The 21,952-nt window shown below is 46.1% G+C and overlaps 1 protein-coding gene across 3 annotated transcripts in view; it reads left to right on the top strand.

Moving 5' to 3' along the window:
- The window catches only part of man2a1 (mannosidase, alpha, class 2A, member 1), a 197,357-nt gene that overhangs the window by 97,069 nt on the left and 78,336 nt on the right, over positions 1-21,952 (top strand). For all 3 annotated transcript variants that reach the window (XM_056290632.1, XM_056290633.1, XM_056290631.1), the window contains 2 exons: positions 6,686-6,889; positions 21,258-21,372. In XM_056290632.1, coding sequence (XP_056146607.1) covers positions 6,686-6,889; positions 21,258-21,372 — 319 coding nt within the window. The remainder of the gene's footprint in view (positions 1-6,685; positions 6,890-21,257; positions 21,373-21,952) is intronic.

Raw genomic sequence — 21,952 nt, 5'->3', positions numbered from 1 at the left:
AGGGTGGGGGTGATGTGTTGCCAGGGCTTGGTGCAGATGATTATCCTGGCAGCTGAATTCTGCACATACTGAATGAAGCCTGTCTAGGGCTTTCCTAGACACCCCAGACAGGACTCCACTGCAATAACCCAGATGGGAGGCGATGAAGGCATAGATGACGATCGCTGCCGCAGAGTCTGAGAATAATGGCCTGAGTCTGGAGATGTTTTTAGAGGTGAAAGAAAGCAGATTTGGTGACAGATTTGATGTGTGACTGGAATGAGAGAGTGGAGTCCAGAATGACAGCAAGGTTGAAGACTTCTGGGGATGGGCAGACGGAGCAGCCATCCATGATGAGGTGAAGATCTCCGGCCTTCCAGAGCAGCACCTTGGAAGCCACAACCATGAGCTCAGTGTTAATGGTATTTCACTTGAATAGATTTGATGACATCCGGATTTAATGTGGTGGAGGCAGTTAACAATGAATTGTGGGGGAGCTGAGAGGATGGTCTAGTGCTGAGATAAGCTGAGTGTCGTCAGCATAGCAATGGGAACGTAAACCGCGGTGGCGGATGATCTGACCAAGGGGGAGCATGTAGATGGTAAAGAGGGGGGGGGTCCAAGCATAGAGCCCTGTGGCACGCCTTGGTTGACTGGGGCTAGGGTGGAACTGGAGTCTCCGATGGTGACAAACTATTTCCTGTTGGTGAGATATGGCTGGAACCAGGAGAGAGCTACACCAGTTAGGCCTAGGTATTCAGATAAGTGGTTGAAAATGAAGATGTGGGGAAACAGTGTCAAAGGCTGCAGAGACGTCCAGGAGTATGAGAATACTGATGTGGCCAGAATCAGCAACAATGAGGAGGTTGTTGGTGATTTTGATAAGGGCAGTTTCCATGTTGTGGTGTGCTCTGAAGCCAGATTGGAGGGGTTCATAGAGCTCATGTCTGGACATGTGCTGATGGAGTTGGGCAGCAACTACTCTTTTCAGGATTTACCAAGAAATCGAAGGTTGGAGATCAGCTGGTAGTTAGTGAGGTCATCTGGGTCCAGGCCTGCCTTTTTGAGGATGGGGGTGACTGCAGCCATTTTGAAGCTGGAGAGTACCATGCCAAATTCCAAGGAGTAGATGATAATGTCCACAATTATGGAGCACAGGGTAGGTAAACATGCCTTGACCAGGACGGCGGGCATTGGGTCCAGGGAAGAGGTGGAAGCTGTGGTGATGGTGACCAACTTAGCAACTTGAGGAGCATCCACAGAGGAGAAAGAGGAGAGTGAGCACCACTTAGGTAAGCACATAGCGGGGGGAGCAACATCCTGCAACTGAGGTGCATGTGGGGGGGAGGGGGCAGGTACCAGAGCTACATGTGGATAGAATCCACTTTGGCCTGGAAGAAGTCCAGCACCTTGGAGCATGGGTCAGGGGCACTTGAAGGGTGGGGGGAATCAAGGGGGCGAAGTAGTTGGTTGACAATGGAGAACAGTATCATGGGGTGATTTTGCTGGTTGCCAGTGATAGTGGAGTAGTAATGCATTTTGGCCTGGGAGAGAGCTTCTTGATGGGTCTTCATGTGATCTTTAAAGGCCTCAAGGTGGACAGTGAGGCCAGACTTTTTATAGAGCCTCTCCAGTCGAGGACCAGTGGCCTTCATGATGTGAAATTCAGTGGGGCAGGATGGGTGAAGGAGAAAGACTGCGATTTGAGGGGGGCAAGAGAGTCAAGGCTGAGGGATAAGGCTGCAATGTAGTTGGCTACCAGGCCATCCATCGTAGTGTTGGGAGGATCTGAGGTTAGATTGCTGACGTGACAGGTTGGCGCTATTGTGTGCAACGAGCTGTCTGTCAGGTCTGTTTGGCATATTGTTTGCTGCGGTTCTGTTTTACTGCATATGCTGTCATGATGTATTTGCTCTACTTTGCTCTGCCGAGCGTGTCATGAGTTGCTGTTAAAGCACGATTTGGGATATTGATTTTGGATATCAATTTTCAAACCTTCCTCCATTGCTGTCGGCTATATCGGTAAACTTGTGCCGCCTACCTTATGCCATTCCCCGTAGGAAGTGCCACAGAAGATGAGGAAAGTTGGGTGCTGTTCGGGTGAGAATCAAGGCTTATCTAACGTCCTCCCATGGGAATGATCCTTGCCTGCTTCGCAGTGGATGTCACTTTTTTCCGATTCGATGGATCCCGCCTGTTGTTCCTGGCGTTGCTGTGGGCCAACTTCACCAGCCGGCGGAGGCTCCTCTTCCCAGGTGGACACAAGCTCGCAGAGGTGGCGTGAATTACAGGAATATTCGCCCGCTGGATCGTGCATCAGCATCGGACAAAAAAGAACTTACTGTCCGTCTGGCTGTCGTGAATACTAGGTCGCTAACTAATAAGAAATTCCTGCTTAATGACTTCTTTACCTCTCTGGAATTGGATTTTATGTTTCTGATGGAGACCTGGCTTGACGCTGGGAGTTCACACCATTTTCTGAACTTCTTCCCCCTGACTGTTCATTCATCAGCTCATCTCCGACCACTGGCAAAGGTGGAGGTCTACCTTCTGTATTTAAATCCAGCTTCCACTGCCAACAGACTCCGTCTGACAGCTTCTCCAGCTTTGAGCTGCAACTTTTTGAAATAAACTGTAATTGTCCCGTGCTGTGCGCAGTGGTCTACCGTCCACCAAAATTCAATAAGGACTTCATTCAGGAATTCACAGACTTTGTGGCGGGGACTACACTCACTGGCCACTTTATTAGGTACACCTTGCTAGTACCGGGTTGGACCCCCTTTTGCCTTCAGAACTGCCTTAATCCTTCGTGGCGTAGATTCAACAAGGTACTGGAAACATTCCTCAGAGAGTTTGGTCCATATTGACATGATAGCATCACGCAGTTGCTGCAGATTTGTCGGCTTCACATCCATGATGCGAATCTCCCGGTCCACCACATCCCAAAGGTGCTCTATTGGATTGAGATCTGGTGACTGTGGAGGCCATTTGAGTACAGTGAACTCATTGTCATGTTCAAGAAACCAGTCTGAGATGATTCGAGCTTTATGACATGGCGCATTATCCTGCTGGAAGTAGCCATCAGAAGATGGGAACACTGTGGTCATAAAGGGATGGACATGGTCAGCAACAATACTCAGGTAGGCTGTGGCGTTGACACGATGCTCAATTGGTACTAAGGGGCCCAAAGTGTGCCAAGAAAATATCCCCCACACCATTACACCACCACCAGCAGCCTGAACCGTTGATACAAGGCAGGATGGATCCATGCTTTCATGTTGTTGACGCCAAATTCTGACCCTACCATCCGAATGTCGCAGCAGAAATCGAGACTCATCAGACCAGGCAACGTTTTTCCAATCTTCTATTGTCCAATTTTGGTGAGCCTGTGCGAATTGTAGCGTCAGTTTCCTGTTCTTAGCTGACAGGAGTGGCACCGGGTGTGGTCTTCTGCTGCTGTAGCCCATCTGCCTCAAGGTTCGACGTGTTGTGCATTCAGAGATGCTCTTCTGCATACCTCGGTTGTAATGAGTGGTTATTTGAGTTACTGTTGCCTTTCTATCAGCTCGAACCACTCTGGCCATTCTCCTCTGACCTCCGGCATCAACAAGGCGTTTTCGCCCACAGAACTGCCGCTCACTGGATATTTTCTCTTTTTCGGACCATTCTCTGTAAACCCTAGAGATGGTTGTGTGTGAAAATCCCAGTAGATCAGCAGTTTCTGAAATACTCAGACCAGCCCGTCTGGCACCAACAACCATGCCACGTTCAAAGTCACTTAAATCACCTTTCTTCCCCATTCTGATGCTCGGTTTGAACTGCAGCAGATCGTCTTGACCATGTCTACATGCCTAAATGCATTGAGTTGCTGCCATGTGATTGGCTGATTAGAAATTTGCGTTAACGAGCAGTTGGACAGGTGTGCCTAATAAAGTGGCCAGTGAGTGTATAGTGAACTACGACAGTTTCTTAATCGTCGGCGATTTTAATATCCATGTCTGTTGTGAATCCAGACCTCTGGTCAAAGACTTTTTGAATCTTATTGACTCTTTTAATCTCACTCAATTGGTGAATGGCCCGACGCTTGAGAAGGGTCACACACTGGACCTTGCGTTGGCCTTTTGTTTAAGTGTATGCATCAGTGAAATATGTGATATACGTATAACGGACCATTTGCCTGTGTTATTTACTGTGATGCTGCCTTGTTCTCAGGTTAAATCGCGCGCCCCGGCATGCTGCCTGCACATGATTAACCCTTTGACAGCGTCCCAGTTTTCTGTTGCTTTTAAAGATTCTATGGTTCACACCCTGGATGACTCTTGTAATCTCAGTACTGATGACATTACCACTCTTTTTAGCTCTACCTGCACTGACATACTGGACCTGGTTGCTCCTGTTATAACCAAATGCCCTAAACCAGTGACAGAGCGATGGCTCAATGACACCACCCGCACTCTTAGATGCGCATGTAGATGGGCTGACAGAAAGTGGAAGAAAGACAAACTTCATGTCTCCTTAGGAATTCTAAGAGACTGCTTATCAGAGTACCAGAAAAAAACACAGTTTCTATCAAACCTTTTGTCCAACAATTGTCATAGGGCTCAGGGTCTTTTTAATACTAGTAACTGTCCTATAAATCCACGTGATTATCCTTGCACTGTGCCAACACCCATGCTCTGTGAAGAATTTCTTAAAGTTTTTACAGATAAGAGCTCTGCTATTGCACGCTGTCCGTCTTGGGAGAGAGATCCCTCCTCTGTTGCTCTCCCTGAGGTTTCTTCTTATTTTTTCTCCCTGTTAAAGGGGTTTTTTAGGGAGTTTTTCCTTATCCGATGAGAGGGTCTAAGGACAGGATGTTGTGTTGCTGTTAAGCCCACTGAGGCAAATTTGTAATTTGTGATATTGGGCTATACAAATAAAATTGATTTGATTTGATTTGATTTATTAGGGCCTCGCCATCTTCTTTGGCCTCAGATCCTGCTGTTTATTCTATGTGCCCAGCTGTCTTAGGGGAGTTTGGGCCCGTGTCCCTCCTTTATATCTGAGGTAGTTAACCATTTGCGGCCTTCATGTTGCACCCTTGACAGTATTCCACCCAGATTGTAAAATGATGTTTTTCCCACTGTTGGGTCTTGTATTGTAAATGTGATAAACACCTCTCTTTTCTCAGGCTGTGTTCCAGCTGCTGTCAAACATGCTGTAGTACAGCCCCTCATCAAAAAGAGCAATCTTGATCCCTATGTTCTTTCTAACGTTAAGTCCATTTCTACGCTGTCTTTTCTTTCAACAGTCTTAGAGAAAGCAGTTTATGTACAGTTACAAATGCACCAAGAAATTAATGGCATTTCTGAAAAGTTCCAGTCTGGTTACAGATCACATGACAGTACTGAACCAGCCCTTTTAGGAGTTTTTAATGATCTTCTTTTAACTATGGACTCTGGGAAATCTGCTGTTCTGGTGCTTTTGGACCTGACTTCTGCCTTCGCCACGGTTGACCATAATATTTTTTAATCAGGTCGTGAGCTGTGTGTAGGCATTAAAGGTACTGCCCTAGAATGGTTTAAATCTTATCTGCCAAATAGAAGCGTTTCTGTCCATATAGACCAATTCTCTTCAGCTGTGGCCCAACTTAACTGTGGGGTTCCTCAAGGCTCCATTTTGGGCCCCATTCTCTTCTCATTGTATATGCTGCCCTTGGGGTCAATTTTTTAAAAACATACTATGTATTTTCATTGTTTTGCTGGTGATTTGCAAATCTATCTGCCTATAAAAACAAAGAGATAAGATTCTATACAGCCTTTGCCGAGTTGTTTAAAGGATGTCAAAACATGGATGGAGTTAAACTTCCGGAAACTAAATCAAAATAAGACGGAAATAATTGTATATGGACAACCTGATCTTCTGGATGGTTATGATAGCGCTCTTGGCCCTTTAGCTTCCTACAGTCACTCCTCTGTTAGGAATCTTGGTGTGAGTTTTGACAGCTCTTTTAACTTTGATAAACAAATAAGCTCAGTCATCAAAACAATTTTTTTTTTAATTACGACTTCTTGGAAAAGTAAAGGCCTATCTCCCTTCACATGATCTTGAAAGGGTAATTCATGCATTTATTACCTCTCATTTGGATTATTGTAACTCATTGTATGTTGGCGTAGCTCAGTTGTCGCTTCATCGCCTGCAGCTTGTACAAAATGCAGCTGCTCGCCTACTGACAGGAAAGAAGCGACGTGATCACATGACACCTGTACTGGCCTCCCTTCACTGGCTTCCTGTCTGTTTTAGGATCCAGTTTAAGATTTTATTACTTGTTTTCAAGTCTTTAAATGGGCTTGCACCATCTTATTTATCTGAGCTAATACATCATCATACACAGTCAGAGCACTCAAGTCAACAAATCAGATGCTCTTACATGTTCCGAGATCCAGGCTTAAGAGTAGGGGTGAGTAGCTCAGATAGCTCAGAAATTAAGGTAGTGGAGGCTTTAGGGGGCAGTAAACAAAGACCACCTGAAGCTATGCCAACCCAGCTATTGTGAAGGAAACACACTCAAATGAGGAGACATTGAGTACTGGAAGATATTTAACCAGGTCTTTAATCTGTAGTTCATTCTGCCTGTATGTCTCACCACCCTGTCATGGCCAGTTGTGTGTTTGTGTGTGTCTCATTCTCCTTCTCGGTGTCTCTCTCTCTTTATTGCCAAAAACAGCGCAGCAGAGATTCTCTACAGCCTGACGCTGGCCGAGATGCGCCGTGCTGAGGCAGGTGGGGTGAGCGGTTACCGTGGTGACTTCCCAGCAGGTGAGGCCTACCAGCTGTTGATTGTGGCACGACGGAACCTCGGCCTGTTCCAGCACCACGATGCTGTAACCGGAACGTCCAAGGATTGGGTCGTCATGGACTATGGCAAGAGGTAGCATTGGGGCACAGCACTACAGCATGTTAGCATACTCAACATGTCATATTAAGAGTCAAGTTTCACAGGCTTACTTGTTACGTGCCTCACATACAAGAACAATGAGCAGTGAAATACTCCAAACTGTGCAACAAGACAACAAGCAGTAGAACAAGTAATAGGAATAATGTAAACAAAATGAAATAAGATTCGAGATTCAAGATTCAAGATTTGGTTTATTCTCATTTTCACTATATACCTGTACACATAGATAAAAATGAAATGTCGTTTCTCCCAGCCCACAGCAATGCAACAAAAAAGACAAAAATACACATCCAAAAATTCCCTAAAAACTACTACTACTACTATCCAAAGGAGTTGAATCAAGTGCAACTGGACTTGATATATATCCAGTTGCACTTGATTCAACTCGTTTGGATAACCATGACCTGGATGAATGAGAACATTCACAGACATACTACTACTACTCCTTTTGGCTGCTCCCGTTAGGGGTCACCACAGCGGATCATCTGTTTCCATCTCTTCCTGTCTTCTGCATCTTCTTCTATTACACCAGCCACCTGCATGTCTTTCCTCACCACATCCATAAACCTCCTCTTTGACCTTCCTCTTTTCCTCTTTCCTGGCAGCTCCATATTCAGTATCCTTCTCCCAATATACCCAGCATCTGTCCTCCACACATGTCCAAGCCCTCTCGATCTTGCCTCTCTTGCTTTGTCTCCAAACCGTCCAACCTGAGCGGTCCCTCTAATATAATCGTTTCTAATCCTGTCCTTCTTCGTTACTCCCAGTGAAAATCTTATCATCTTCAATTCTGCCACCTCCAGCTCTGCCTCCTGTCTTTTCATCAGTGCCACTGTCTCCAAACCATATAACATAGCTGGTCTCACTACCATCTTGTAAACCTTCCCTTTAACTCTTGCTGGTACCCTTCTGTCACAAATCACTCCTGACACTCTTCTCCAGCCACTCCACTCTGCCTGCACTCTCTTCTTCACCTCTCTACTGCACTCCCCGTTACTTTGGACAGTTGACCCCAAGTATTTGAACTCAAATGCCTTTGTCACATCCACTCCTTGAATCCCGACCATTCCACTGTCCTCCCTCTCATTCACGCATAGGAATTCCGTCTTGCTCCTACTGACTTTTATTCCTCTTCTCTCCAGTGCATACCTCCACCTCTCCAGGCTCCCCTCAACCTGCACCCTACTCTCGCTACATATCACAATGTCATCCGTGAAAATCATCGTCCATGGAGACTCCTGCCTGATCTTGTCTGTCAACCTGTCCATCACCATTGCAAACAAGAAAGGGCTCAGGGCCGATTCTTGATGTAATCCCACCTCCACCTTGAACCCATCTGTCATTCCAACCGCACACCTCACCATTGTCACACTGCCCTCATACATATCCTGCACCACTCCTACATACTTCTCTGCAACTCCTGACTTCCTCATACAATACCACACCTCCTCTCTGGGCACCCTGTCGTATGCTGTCTCTAAATCTACAAAGACACAGTGCAACTCCTTCTGACCTTCTCTATACTTCTCAATCAACATTCTCAAAGCAAACATCACATCTGTGGTGCTCTTTCGTGGCATGAAACCATACTGCTGCTCGCTGATCATCACCTCTCCTCTTAACCTAGCTTATATTACTCTTTCCCATATCTTCATGCTGTGGCTGATCAACTTTATAACTCTGTAGTTGCTACAGCTCTGCACATCGCCCTTGTTCTTGAAAATCGGTACCAGTATGCGTCTTCTCTACTCCTCAGGCATCCTCTCACTTTCCAAGATTGTGTTAAACAATCTAGTTAAAAACTCCACTGCCATCTCTCATAAACACCTCCATGCCTCCACAGGTATGTCATCAGGCTCAACTGCCTTTACACTCTTCATCCTCTTCATAGCTGCCCTCACATCCTCCTTGTTAATCCACTGAACTTCCTGATTCACTATCCCTACTTCATCCAACCTTCTCTCTCTCTCATTTTCTTCATTCATCAGCCCCTCAAAGTACTCCTTCCACCTTCTTAGCACATTGTCCCGGCATGCTTTAAGACCACCTCTATCATTCCTGTCTCCAAGAAACCAACATCCATAAGTATGAATGACTACCGACCCATAGCACTCACCCCCATTGCCATGAAGTGCTTTGAGAGACTGGTTCTGGCTCACATCAGAAAAATTACCGCCCCCCCCCCTCACATTCGACCCACATCAGTTCGCCTACCGTCCCAAAAGGTCTACTAACGATGCCATTGCCACTGCCCTGCATGTTGCTCTGACCCGACTTGAACTTAACAACACATACATCCGGATGCTGTTTATAGATTACAGCTCTGCCTTCAACACTATCATCCCCGCCAAACTAACCACCAAACTCCTCTCCCTTGGCCTCAACCCCTCCCTCTGTAACTGGATCCTGGACTTCCTGACCAACAGACCTCGGTCTGTTAGGTTAGGTGACGACACCTCTTCCACCCTGACCCTCAGCACAGGTGCCCCTCAAGGATGTGTTCTGAGCCCCCTCCTTTTCTCCCTCTTCACCCACGACTGCCTGCCAATGTTACGCCCCTGTAAGGGGGGATAGAAAGAAACAACACACGGACACGATGTTGCTGCAGCCAAGTCCGATATTGTAATGCATTTTCCAAAACTTTCATATTTACATGTTCACAACTATCGTTCTTACCTGTAAGGGGGGATAGAAAGAAACAACACACGGACACGATGTTGCTGCAGCCAAGTCCGATATTGTAATGCATTTTCCAAAACTTTCATATTTACATGTTCACAACTATCGTTCTTACCTGTAAGGGGGGATAGAAAGAAACAACACACGGACACGATGTTGCTGCAGCCATCCCCCCACAGGTCTGAACCAGGTATTAGCAATCAACAACAGATCAGCAGAAAACACAGCAAAACCATTACACACTCCCCTTCAACATAGATGTCGTCCTCGACATCCCAGGAAGCAGGTTATCAATGTTTAAAACAAGTACCCAGTGCATATAATGCTACCAGATCCTTCTTGCGAGGGTTTGTATGAGAGCACTTGGCTTAATCAAAAGTCCACGAGTGTGTGTAGCGTGTGTGTGTATATGTCAGCACTCAGCTGTTTCAACAGTCCATCATGAGTGTATGGTGTGTGTATATGTGGTTGCACTCGGCTTGTCCAACAGTCCATAGAGTGTGTGGTGTGTGTACTCTGCATTTAGTACCCTGGTGCAACAGCAGGCTGGTAGTTAAAGTGCTGTACCAGAGTCATCCCTGCAGTTGTCGCTTACATAGCTCCATAATATGCTGGCGAGTACAAGTACATGGTGTTACTTGGGAGTCCAGTACTGTAACAACTGGGATTACCCAGCTGATTATATGTGAAAACTCTCGGAGGTCGTCTCTCTCTCACCGGTCGGTGGTATCGTTGTTAATTTCCACTGTTATTTTCACTTTGGACAGGTGACAGTGGTACTGGCACTCTCTCTTCCAGGGCAATTTCCTCTTGAACTATTCTCTCCTCTTCACCTGGTGTGTCCTCCCCTGTCAGTATGTCTCCCCTGTTCTGATCCAGCTGAGGAATGCCTTGTGGCTGAGGCTCAGCATCCTGTGACGGTTGTGTGACTTCCCTGTCAGCATCCTCTCTGTTTGTATTTACCTGAGGCTGGACCAAAGGCAGAGGCTGATCTCTTGGCATATAGTATCCATAGTCATCATCATCACTATCATCATTGTCGGTTTCTTGGTTTTGTCCTCCCCTGTCTCTGCTGGTGTGAGCTGTGATTTGTCTTTTTACTTTGTTAGGTTTTAATTGAATCTCTAGGGGCAAGTAATCACATGGCAACAAGAGGTTACGGTGCAGTATTCTACTTCCTCTCCCTCTGCCTTATTCTGGCAGTACTTCATATATGGGCATATCTTTTCCCACCTGAAGGATGACTTTGTGGATGCAATCTTCCCAATGGTTCCGGAGCTTCCCCGTTCCTCCTCTGGGTGTCATATTTCTAACGAGAACCCGGTCACCCTCATGCAACACAGAACTCCTTACTTTGTTGTCATGATTTCGTTTGCCCCTCTCAGCACATTGTTTTGCATTTGTTGTTGTGATCTCATATGCCTCTTGCATTTGTTGTTTCCATTTTTTCATGTACTCTTGATGATCAGTAGTTCCAGTCTCAGGGGTCAAGCCAAACAATAAGTCAACAGGTAGTCTTGGTGACCTCCCAAATAGAAGATAGAAGGGAAAGAAGCCGGTGGCTTCACATCGAGTGCTGTTGTAGGCATAGATGAGCTTGGGCAACGACTCTCTCCAATTTGACTTCTACCTCTTGGTAAGCGTTTTCAGCATTTGGAGTAATGTTCTGTTTAGCCGCTCAACTTGCCCGTTGCCTTGTGGGTGATACGGTGTTGTTCTTGAGCCCATCAATCCAAAGTTTTTCCTCAGCTGCGCAAACAACTGATTTTCAAATTCCCCTCCCTGGTCGTGATGGATTCTTAAGGGGAACCCAAACTTCAGCGCATAATCATTGAATATCTTATCAGCAACAGTTTTGGCAGATGTCGATGTTGTGGCATAGGCTTGTGCAAAGCGTGTGTAATGATCACCAATCACTAATATGTATTCATATCCACCTCTGCACTTGTCTAAATGCAGAAAGTCAATGGATACAAGTTCGAATGGCTGAGTTGTGACAATCGACGTGAGTGGAGCTCTTGTTTCTCTACAGGGCCTTTTCTGTTGGAGGCAGGCACAGCATTGAGTGACATAGTGCTCTATCTCTCGCTGCATATGTGGCCAGAAGAAGCGATCCCGAATGAGTGATGTTGTGCGTTCCACACATTGGTGCCCCATTTCGTCGTGGAGTTGTCTCAGAACTGTTGTCTTGTGTATTTTGGGGAGAACAAGTTGTGTTCTAGTTGCAGTCTTTCGGTGAAGTACCCCATCTCCATCGAGGCTGAGTTTTTCCCAGTCACGGAGTAAACACTTGCTCTTTGCACTTAAAGATTTCAGCGGCCATCCCTCGGGCTTTTTATTTGACAGTTTGCAGGCTATGATAGGGCCAATGTTTTGATCATCTCTCTGAGCTTTGCAGATAGCTGTTCCTGAAAAGGGCGTAGACGTGCCCTCATCTGTCTCAGCACCACTGACAGCCATCACGGACCATGCTGTGTGTGGGACTTTTGTTTCCACAGCTTGTACTGTAGCTTGCACGGAAGGAGAGGGCATGTGTTCTGTGCATTCTTCCATCATTGTTTCTATGTCACAGGGCATCCGTGAAAGGCCATCAGCATCAGAATTCTCTTTGCCGGGGCGATATTTGATCGTTAGGTGGAAGTCTGCTAATTCCGCAACCCACCTTTGCCCGGTTGCGTTGAGTTTGGCCGTTGACAACACATAAGTAAGTGGATTGTTGTCTGTGTATATGGTGCAAGATGAGCCAATTAGGTAAGCTCGAAACCTTTCAGTAACGGCCCACTTCAAGGCTAGAAATTCAAGTTTGCCTGAATGAAGATGGTAATTTTTTCGGCTTTGGTCAGTGTGCGAGATGCATAGGCTATTACGCGGAGCTTCCCCCCCTGTTCTTGATACAGCACTGCACCTAGGCCTTGGTTTGAAGCATCTGTGTGCACGATGAACGATCTATTGAAACCTGGGAATCCCAATATAGGCGGCTCAACCAGACAGTCAATCAATCTTTCCAGTATTTGTTGGTGTTTGTCAGTCCATGTAATCAGCTTTTGTGAAGGTGTCCCTTTGTTCGTTCCTTTTAATCTTCTTGTCCTTGTGTTACTGTCCTTCTGTTTATCTGATCCAGGGTCCAGTTCGGTCAGGGCATAAAGAGGTCCAACGATGCGGTAGAAGTCCCTAATGTACTGTCGGTAGTATCTCAGTAGCCCCATGACTGCCCTCAGCTCTCCCACAGTCCGTGGCCTCTTCTCCTTTAAAGCTCTCACCGCAAGAGTGTCAGCGGGGTCAATTTTACTGCCCTCTGCAGACATGATGCGCCCTAAGTAGCGGACCTCGCGCTTGAACACTTCACACTTACTGGGTTTCAGCTTTATTCCGTGCTGCCGTAGCCACTGTAACACCGTCCTCAAATCCTCCACATGATCCTCGAAGGATCTACTGAAGACCAGCATGTCATCCAAGTGTGGAATGCAGATCTCATCCCTCAACCCTTCCAAACATTTTTCCATGCAGCGCTGGAAGGCAGCTGGAGCGTTCATCAAGCCAAAGGGGATTCGGATCCATTCATACAGACCCCACGGTGTTACGAAAGCGGTGAGGGGTCTGCTCTCCTTTGCCATGAAGCCCTGATGATACGCTTTTCCTTGATCTAAGAGAGAGAACCATGAGTTTCCTCCGAGGCCATCCATTATGTCCTGCACTCTGGGGATTGGCTGGCGGTGGGGGAGAGTCTTTCTGTTAACTTCCCGGAAATCAATACACAGCCGTAGACTCCCATCTTTTTTTCGAACACACACGACCGGTGATGCGTACGGTGAATTAGACTTCTCTACCCAGCCCTGAGCGATGAGGTCATTCAAGTAGTCCTTCATTTCCCGGTAAAGTGGCTTAGGCACGGAAAGATAGGTTTTCGCTACAGGCTCGATGTCTTTCAGCGATATGCTGAGTTGCAATTTTTCTATGCGGCCGATATCATCATCCGTTTTCGAAAAGGAGGCATACTCCTCTCTTAACATCTTATGAGCTATCTCTCTCTCTGGCTCACTGAGGTAGCTCAGATTCACAGGTGGATCCCAAACATCGCCAGTAGTTTGATCTTTTTCAACCCTGATGTGATTCATTGTGGCTGGCGGCGGAGGGCGGGACCCCTCTAGTATGGAGGCTGGGTAGACTGCCTGGATATGCTGGACAGTCCCAATCACAGTTCTCCCTGCCGACACTATATCATGATCTGTAGGGTTCTGAACGCTTACCGTAATAGAGGGTTTGGCACCTTTACTCACTTTAATGAGCGTGTCACACAGTTCGAGTCCCTCTGTCCAGCGGGGATTCACATCAGGCTCAAAGATTAATGAGGTATCTTGCTGTGGTGAGCCCATATGCACATGGCACTCAACTTGGACTGACATGTGTTTGGGAATGTTGATCCTCTCTTTTTTTGTCTTAGCTACATACTCATTCGCACGCTCAATACTGACTTGTTCTATGGCAGCAGTTACCTGTTCTACAAAGGCTTTGGCTTGGCCTGGGAATGCTGCTCTTACTGTGTCACTCAGCCGTTCCCTGTTAGTACTGTTGGACTGTTTCAATTCACCGTCTATAATGAGGCCAATTACATTAGAACCAATAATTGGTTGAGCAATACCACCCTTCATTACAAGTGTGGGGATAACAACTTCTGTGGTGGGTGCTCCCTCTGAAGCTAACCTGAAGGTTATTTCTACCCAACCTGCATATGGCATGTTCTCCCCGTTTGCTGCCACTATGTCTAGGGTCTCTGTTATGTCCAGAATTTCTGAAATGTCTCTTAATCTTGTGTCTGGTAAATGCACATCTTTCCATAGGTCATCAATTATTGTTACCTGGGAGCCTGAGTCCCACAAAGCCTTAACACTTTGACCTTCGATGAAGCAATCAATCACATGCTTTTTCCTACCAATGGAGCCATTTTAGCCTGTTTTTTTATTTTTGGGGTAGTGCTCCCAACCATATATGAGGGGGATGCACATTCTTTTTTGTGTACAGTCCAATTACCCACTTGACACGGCCTAGAACAGTAGAGCACTTTCTTAGATGATGCCCATTGTTTCAGTCTTACCCCTTCCCCATTTTTTTTCACAGTGTACACAGTGCTGGGACCTTGCAGTGTCACTCGTCACTCCCTGTCCCGTGCGAGCAACCTTTCCCCATTTAAAGGAAACTCTCTCTTCCCTCGCTCGGCAACCAGCAAGGAAGTGCTTGTTGCTGCCACACCTATAACAGTGCGTGCAGTAATCTTCAGCTCCATTCTGTTGACAGCTGAAACATTTCCTCATTCGCCCACGGTTTGCTGGAAGAAAGCTGCCCTGAGGGGCAAACCTTTGCTGGTACTGGGTGGTTCTTCCTCTGTGCCCGGGGCCACGGGTGAACCAGTATCCCTGTGGCGGGGCCTGCATCTGCGGACCTGAAAACTGTGGAACTGATGCGCCATTGGCCCCCCCTGCTGTTGGTTGCTGCCTGGGCATGTACTGTGGCTGTTGCATGGACTCCCTAATTTGAGACACTTCAGCTTTAAGATCTTTGAGCATAGCCATTTCAGACCTAATTTCTTCAAGCTGGGAGAGAACAACAGGGGACATTTTACCAGGGTTTTGTTGAGTGGGCAGTTCTTCATTCTTTTTCACAGGAGCGTCGCTCGACTGGGCTGAGTGGATAATGACAGGCCGTTGTTGTCCTAACAATTTTTTTTTGTTTTGCCTCTCTGCCTCATAGGCACATGCTGTGTTCATTCGCTCTAGTAACAATTCATCAGACATGTTGGTTTGCTCCAGGTAAGGCTAGAGGTCACGCTTGATGTTGTCACTCTGCAGGCCAGTTAACACAGTGTGAAAAAACATGTTCTGCACTAACCCGGGGTCATATTGGAGACCTGACTCAGATTCCTGCGAAGCGAACAATATCTTTTGTCTCAGGTCGAAAGTATGAATAAGGAAGTTCTGTGGGGTTTCTTTGATGCCCTGCACTTCTGAGGTCAGCTGCTTATAGAGATCAGTTGCACTTTTCTCCTGGTAATGAGAACGGAGTATCCGCCGCAATGTGGATAAGGTCAAATTGGCTTTTCCCTCCAGATAGCTACGAAGTTGCATGCCAGGGGATATTGCTGTTATCACTGCATCTACAATCTCACGTTCTGGGAACCCCTTACTTAGGCCATGTTCGATTTGATGAACTAGGCTTGAAAAGCTCAGTCGATCTTTCTGACCGGGCTCACCGATCTGGCCAGCTATTCTGAAGTCCTTATGCCATGGGGGAAGTGCATGACTGTGAACTGTGCTCTGTGTTGACTCCCTGCTGGAAACCATGTTTTTTATTTCCCGTTCTCCGGCTTATCTTTCTCATTCTGTTTCAACTGAAGCTGCAAAGCCTCCATTTCCCTCAGTATTCTTTCCTTCTCTTCATCTTGTTTTTTCTGTTCCTCGTCTTACTTGTTTTAGTGTATTGGTTTTACAAGCTGCCTGGAGCTCAGAGATTTTGTCTTTAAGATGCAGCAAGTAAGCCATTCCTTTAGCCTCAAGTTTTTCTAGCTCTTCGCTCTGTAGGTAGTTTGAAATTAGCGTGATGAGAGCTGTTTGACCCTTGCCAGTAACATGCTCAAACTCTGCCCTGGTGATGATCAGATAGTCACACAACTCCACTAGGATATCTCTGGACAGCACACATAATTCTCTTATTACTTCTAGCTGTACTTTCTCCAACACTGACGACGAATCCATCTTTCTAGCAGAGCGTGGATATTAACGGTGTGAAGTGGGACCTTTTCATCTTTGGGTAGTGGTAGCAGCTCTCCTGGTATGTAGAAATACCTCAGATGACATGCATTCTGCCCTCAGACAGTCAGAAACCCACTGTAACCGATTCACCACCTGCTCTCGATGTGTGGGTTGATTAAAAAGGATGTGTGACGGCTGGGGGCCATCTCTGGTAGACGCTGACCCATGCTGCACACAATCCCAGCGTTGCCTCCAAAATGTTACGCCCCTGTAGGGGGGGATAGAAAGAAACAACACACAGACACGATGTTGCTGCAGGCAACAACCCATCCCCCCACAGGTCTGAACCAGGCATTAGCAATCAACAACAGATCAGCAGAAAACACAGCAAAACCATTACACCAACTCACCCTTCAAACGTTATAGTTAAGTTTGCAGATGACACCACAGTCATTGGCCGTATCACCAACAATGACGAGATGGCCTATAGAGACGAGATTGAGCACCTCACATCATGGTGTACTACCAACAATCTTGTCCTTAATGTGCAGAAGACAAAGAAGCTGATTGTGGACTTCAGGAGGTCTAGAAGCTGCAGGACCTTTCGTGGAAATTAAACACCCAGGCCCTCGTGAAAAAGGCCCAACAACGCCTGCCTGCATTTCCTGAGGAGGCTGAGGAGCGCCCGTCTACCCCCAAAAATTCTCACCAACTTCTACCACTGCACCATAGAGAGCATCCTGACCATCTGCATCTCAGTGTGGTACGGCAACTGCACCTCAGTAGACCAGAAAGCTCTGCAGCGGATCGTCAAGGCGGCCCAGCATATCACCGGTACCCAGCTCCCAGCCATAAAAGACATTTATCACAAACGCTGCCTTCGAAGGGGTCTGAGCATCAGCAGAGATCCCACCCACCCCAACCATGGACTGTTCTCCCCCCTGCACTCTGGGAGGCACTACAGGAGCCTCAGAACCCACACTACCAGGCTCAAAAACAGCTTCTTTCCACAAGCTGTTGCCCACCTGAACCTGGCTACCCACTGAATGTCTGTAGATATTTTTAAATATTTTGTACTCCAGCTCTTTTTTAACTTATTTTAGCTTTTGGTTTTCATGTGTGTATATCTTATACTGTGTTTGCTGTGTTTGTCTGTGTCTGTCTTGCACTGTTTGGTGGAGCCACAGCCCTCATTTCATTTTTAACATGTGCCTGCACATTGTTTTTAATGACAATAGATTGAATTGAATTGAATTGAATTGAATTGAATTGCATTGCATTGCATTGCATTGCATTGCATTGCATTTTTCTTCCAGGTTAGCACGGGTGAGACCAGACGCAACCGGCGTTGCTCCGTCTAGACTGTGTCTTATTTTATGTCGTATCTTATGTTTTACTTACTTCTTTTTTTAACTTTCTACCGAATTTATCTTTAATATGATCGCATATGATCGCGATATGCTTTTAAAGATTAGAAATCAGTTTCCTGGGACCGCAACAGGGTTACCAGCGGAGATTCTCCGAAGCGTCAGCCAGAGTAATGAAGATTGTTTACTTTTGGAATATTACACTGGGATCAGGAGAAAGCCCAAGAAACATCAAGGGAAACGAGCTGGGGTCAGAAACAGGATCTGAGGAGCCAGGCAAACCGCCCAGCCTTGCCGAGCATCCTACTCGCAAATGTTCAATCATTAGAGAATAAGCTGGATGACATGAGAGCGAGGATACAATTCCAACGGGACATTAGAGACTGTAACATCCTGTGTTTCACCTGGTTGACCCCCACCGTACCGGACCACGCAGCTACACCGGCTGAACACTTCTCCACTGTCCGTATGGATGGAACAGAGGAGTCCAGCAAATCCAAAGGTGGAGGAGTCTGCTTCATGACAAACAACAAGTGGTGTGACCCAAGGAACGTTATGGTTCTCTCTCGGTCCTGCTCTCCCCACCTGGAGCATCTCACCATCATTTGCCGTTCATTCCACCTGCCCCACGACTTTACATCAGTCATCATCACAGCGGTCTATTCCACCACAAGCCAACACTGACATTGCCGTATCCGAGCTGCAGGAGATGATAAACAAACAACAACAACGGTATTCGGGGGCTGCTTTCATAGTGGTCGGTGACTTTATCAAAGCAAGTCTTACCCGGGGCATGTCAGAATTTAAACAACATATTCACTTCCCCACGAGAGGAAGAAATACTCATCTCCCTGCCAGCGTTCGGCAAGTAGACCATGCCGCAATCCTCCTCCTACCAAAATACAAACAAAAAGTCCTCAGGGAATCTCCGGTGACGAAACAGGTGACGCGTTGGGCTGACCATTTGGAAGCCATGTTGCAGGACGCTCTTGAGAAGGCTGATTGGGAGATGTTCCACACGACCTCGGCTAACATCAGTGAGTTCATGGAAGTAGCAGTGAGTTACATCGCTATGCTAACAAATGCTATCATTCCGACTGTCAAGATTAAGATCTTCCCGAACCAGAAACCACGGGTCGATAGAGCAGGTCGTTAACAGCTCGCACCACCGCCTACAATGCAGGGCTGATTTCTGGTGACATGACTGATTATAAAGCAGCGTCTTACGGCCTGCGGAAGACAAAGAGGCTAAGTGGCGCTATAAAGGACAACGTGGAAGCCGACTTTAATGAGGGTGACTCCGCTCGTGAAATGGACTAGGGGTCATTACGGATTTTAAAAACAAGCCGTGCTCGGCTATGAGTGTGGATCCCTCCCTAGTTGACAAACTGAAGGTGTTTTACGCACGCTACGAGGCTAGCGGCACCAACAACAGCCAAACGGCCACAGTAGACAGCGGGGAATCTCCATTCACCGTCACTGAGAGCAATGTGAGGAGGGCCCTTAGGGGGGTAAACGGCAAGAAAGCTGCAGGTCCTGACGAGATCCCTGGCCGGGTCTTAAAATCCTGCGCTAACCAGCTAGCTCCAGTGTTTACATGCATCTTTAACACATCCCTGGCCCAAGCCGTCGTCCCCTCATGCGTCAAGCAGTACATTACTGTCCCTGTGCCAAAGAACAACAGTCCATCATGCCTGAATGACTACCGACCAGTGGCCCTGATGTCAGTAGTGATGAAGTGCTTTGAGAGGTTGGTGAAAGATTTCATCTGCTCATCCCTGCCCAGCTCATTCGACCTCCTCCAATTTGCCTATAAAAACAACAGGTGCAAAGACAATGCCATCTCCAACCTCTTGCACACCACCTTAACCCACCTGGATGGGGTGAGAGGGAACTATGTACATATGCTGTTCACTGACTACAGTTCAGCGTTTAATACTATCGTCCCCCTCAATCTGGCCACGAAGATGAGGTTGCTAGGAATAAACACCCTGTTGTGCAATTGGGTGTACAACTTTCTCACTGACCAGCCCCAGGTAGTTAGGGTGGGCAGCCTAACCTCCAGAACATTGATCCTCAACACAGGAGCTCCTCAGGGTTATGTGCTGAGCCCTCTGCTGTACAACATCTACACACATGACTGCAAAGCCATAAACAGTTCCACCTCCATCATCAAATTTGCAGACAACACAGTGGTAATAGGTCTGATTTCCAATATCAACGAACAGGCCTGTCTGAACCAAGTAGATGACCTGGTCCAGTGGTGCCAGACCAACAACCTGACCCTGAACATCAGCAAGACCAAAAAAATGGTGGTGGACTTCAGGAGACAGCAGGGGAAAGGATACAACCCACTAAAGATCAACGTCTTTAGCCTAGATGTGAAAGAACTGAGAGTTGCAGCAGCCCTGCAGTATTCGGGGAGTTTGTTCCAGATATGTGGTGCATGAACACTGAAAGCTGGCTCTTCATGTTTAGTTCTGACTCTGGGGACAGAAAGCAGACCTGTCTCAGACCATCTGGAGGTCTGGATGGTTCATAGTGTAGCAGTAAATCAGACCTGTCCCAGACCATCTGGAGGTCTGGATGGTTCGTGGTGTAGCAGTAGATCAGAAATATATTTTGGCCCTAAACCATTCAGTGTTTTATAAACCAAGAGCAGAGTTTTAAAATCAAGTCTTTGACAGACAGGAAGCCAGTGTGAAGACCTCAGGACTGGAGTGATGTGATCCACTCTCCTGGTCTTAGTAAGGACTCGAGCAGCAGCGTTCTGAATCAGCTGACACTGTTTGACTTATTTTTTTTAGGGAGACCTGAAAAGACACCGTTACAGTAGTGAAGTTGACTGAAGATAAATAACAATAATAATAATAATAATAATAATAATGATGATAATAATTATATATATATATATATATATATATATATATATATATATATATATATTATAAGCAGCTATATATATATATATATATATATATATATATATATATATATATATATATATATTATAAGCAGCTATATATAATATATAGCTGCTCAAAGAGCTTTAGCATGATGCATCAAGCCTCCCTCCCCACCAGGCTGTAATTTCTGTTGAAAGCAGCACATAACATGTCTCACATAACATGTCTCACATAACATGTCTCAGTAGTTAGAGACAAGTTATTATTAATGATGAGAGTTGCTCAAAGAAGCTGAATTAGGAGGTGCTGTTTTAAAAAAAGAAAAACTAGAAAAACTGAACTAAGATTTATTGAACTAACTGAACTAAGAATTAAGGTTTTTTCCAGTAGGCAGTAAAAAAAAGCATTGATTAAAGTAATAAATTATTTTGAAATATATGAGTACTCTACGTTCAGTCTGGTTTTAATGTCTGACAATTCATTATAATGGATATTGAAAATAAATATCAAGCATCCATAAATACATGAAACGTTTTAAGGTGGTTAATTCATCGTTTTAAAATGCACTAAATATCTGTCACCTTATTAATATAAAAACTATTAAATATACTGTTATTAAATCTCTCACATGATTGCTTCATTCCAGGCTGTACCACTCAATCCTGGCCCTGAAGGAGGTCCTGGTAAACTCAGCCCACTGGCTCATACTGAAGGACAAAGCGGCCTATCGGCACGAGCCGTCCAGTGCTTTCCTGCAGATGGTGAGTCATGCAGACAGACCCAGAACCAGATTTATTGCCAAGTACATGAACATACAAGGAATATGTCTTGCTACGTTGGTGCAAGAAGGAAAATTAACAGTAAATAATCAAGATAAAAGTATACAATAATTATATATATATATACAAGATAAAATAAAATTGAAATGAAAGCAAGGTGCAATAACATGCAAGCAACACCGGTTCAGAGTTGAACATGAGACCACGTGGCAGGCCCTGATGCCCAGCACTGGGTGACAGAAGCTGGACTTGCAAAAAAGTTAAATGACAATTTTAAGTTCTTTAAAGGAAAAGAGTTATTTACAGGATAGTTCAGGTCTCATGCAAGTTGTCCATATACAGAGAGGACTGTAGGGAAGATAGAAGAGGTTGGGGTTAGGAGAGCAGCAGTGTCAGTATCTGGGGGTATCTGGGGGCTTGTTAGAAAGGCCTCCTGCTGTAGGGAAGATGCTGTTCTTGTAGCGTTAGGTTCTGGTTTTTATAGACCTTAACCTCTTGCCAGAGGGGAGTGTTTTAAGGAGAGCATGGCGTGGGTGGGAAGGGTCAGCCAGGACCTTTCCCG

The sequence above is a fragment of the Lampris incognitus genome, chromosome 12, assembly GCF_029633865.1.
Source record: "Lampris incognitus isolate fLamInc1 chromosome 12, fLamInc1.hap2, whole genome shotgun sequence".
Lineage (NCBI taxonomy): Eukaryota > Metazoa > Chordata > Actinopteri > Lampriformes > Lampridae > Lampris > Lampris incognitus.
Note: the sequence above shows the minus strand (reverse complement) of the source record. Positions and strands in the feature narration are given on the sequence as shown.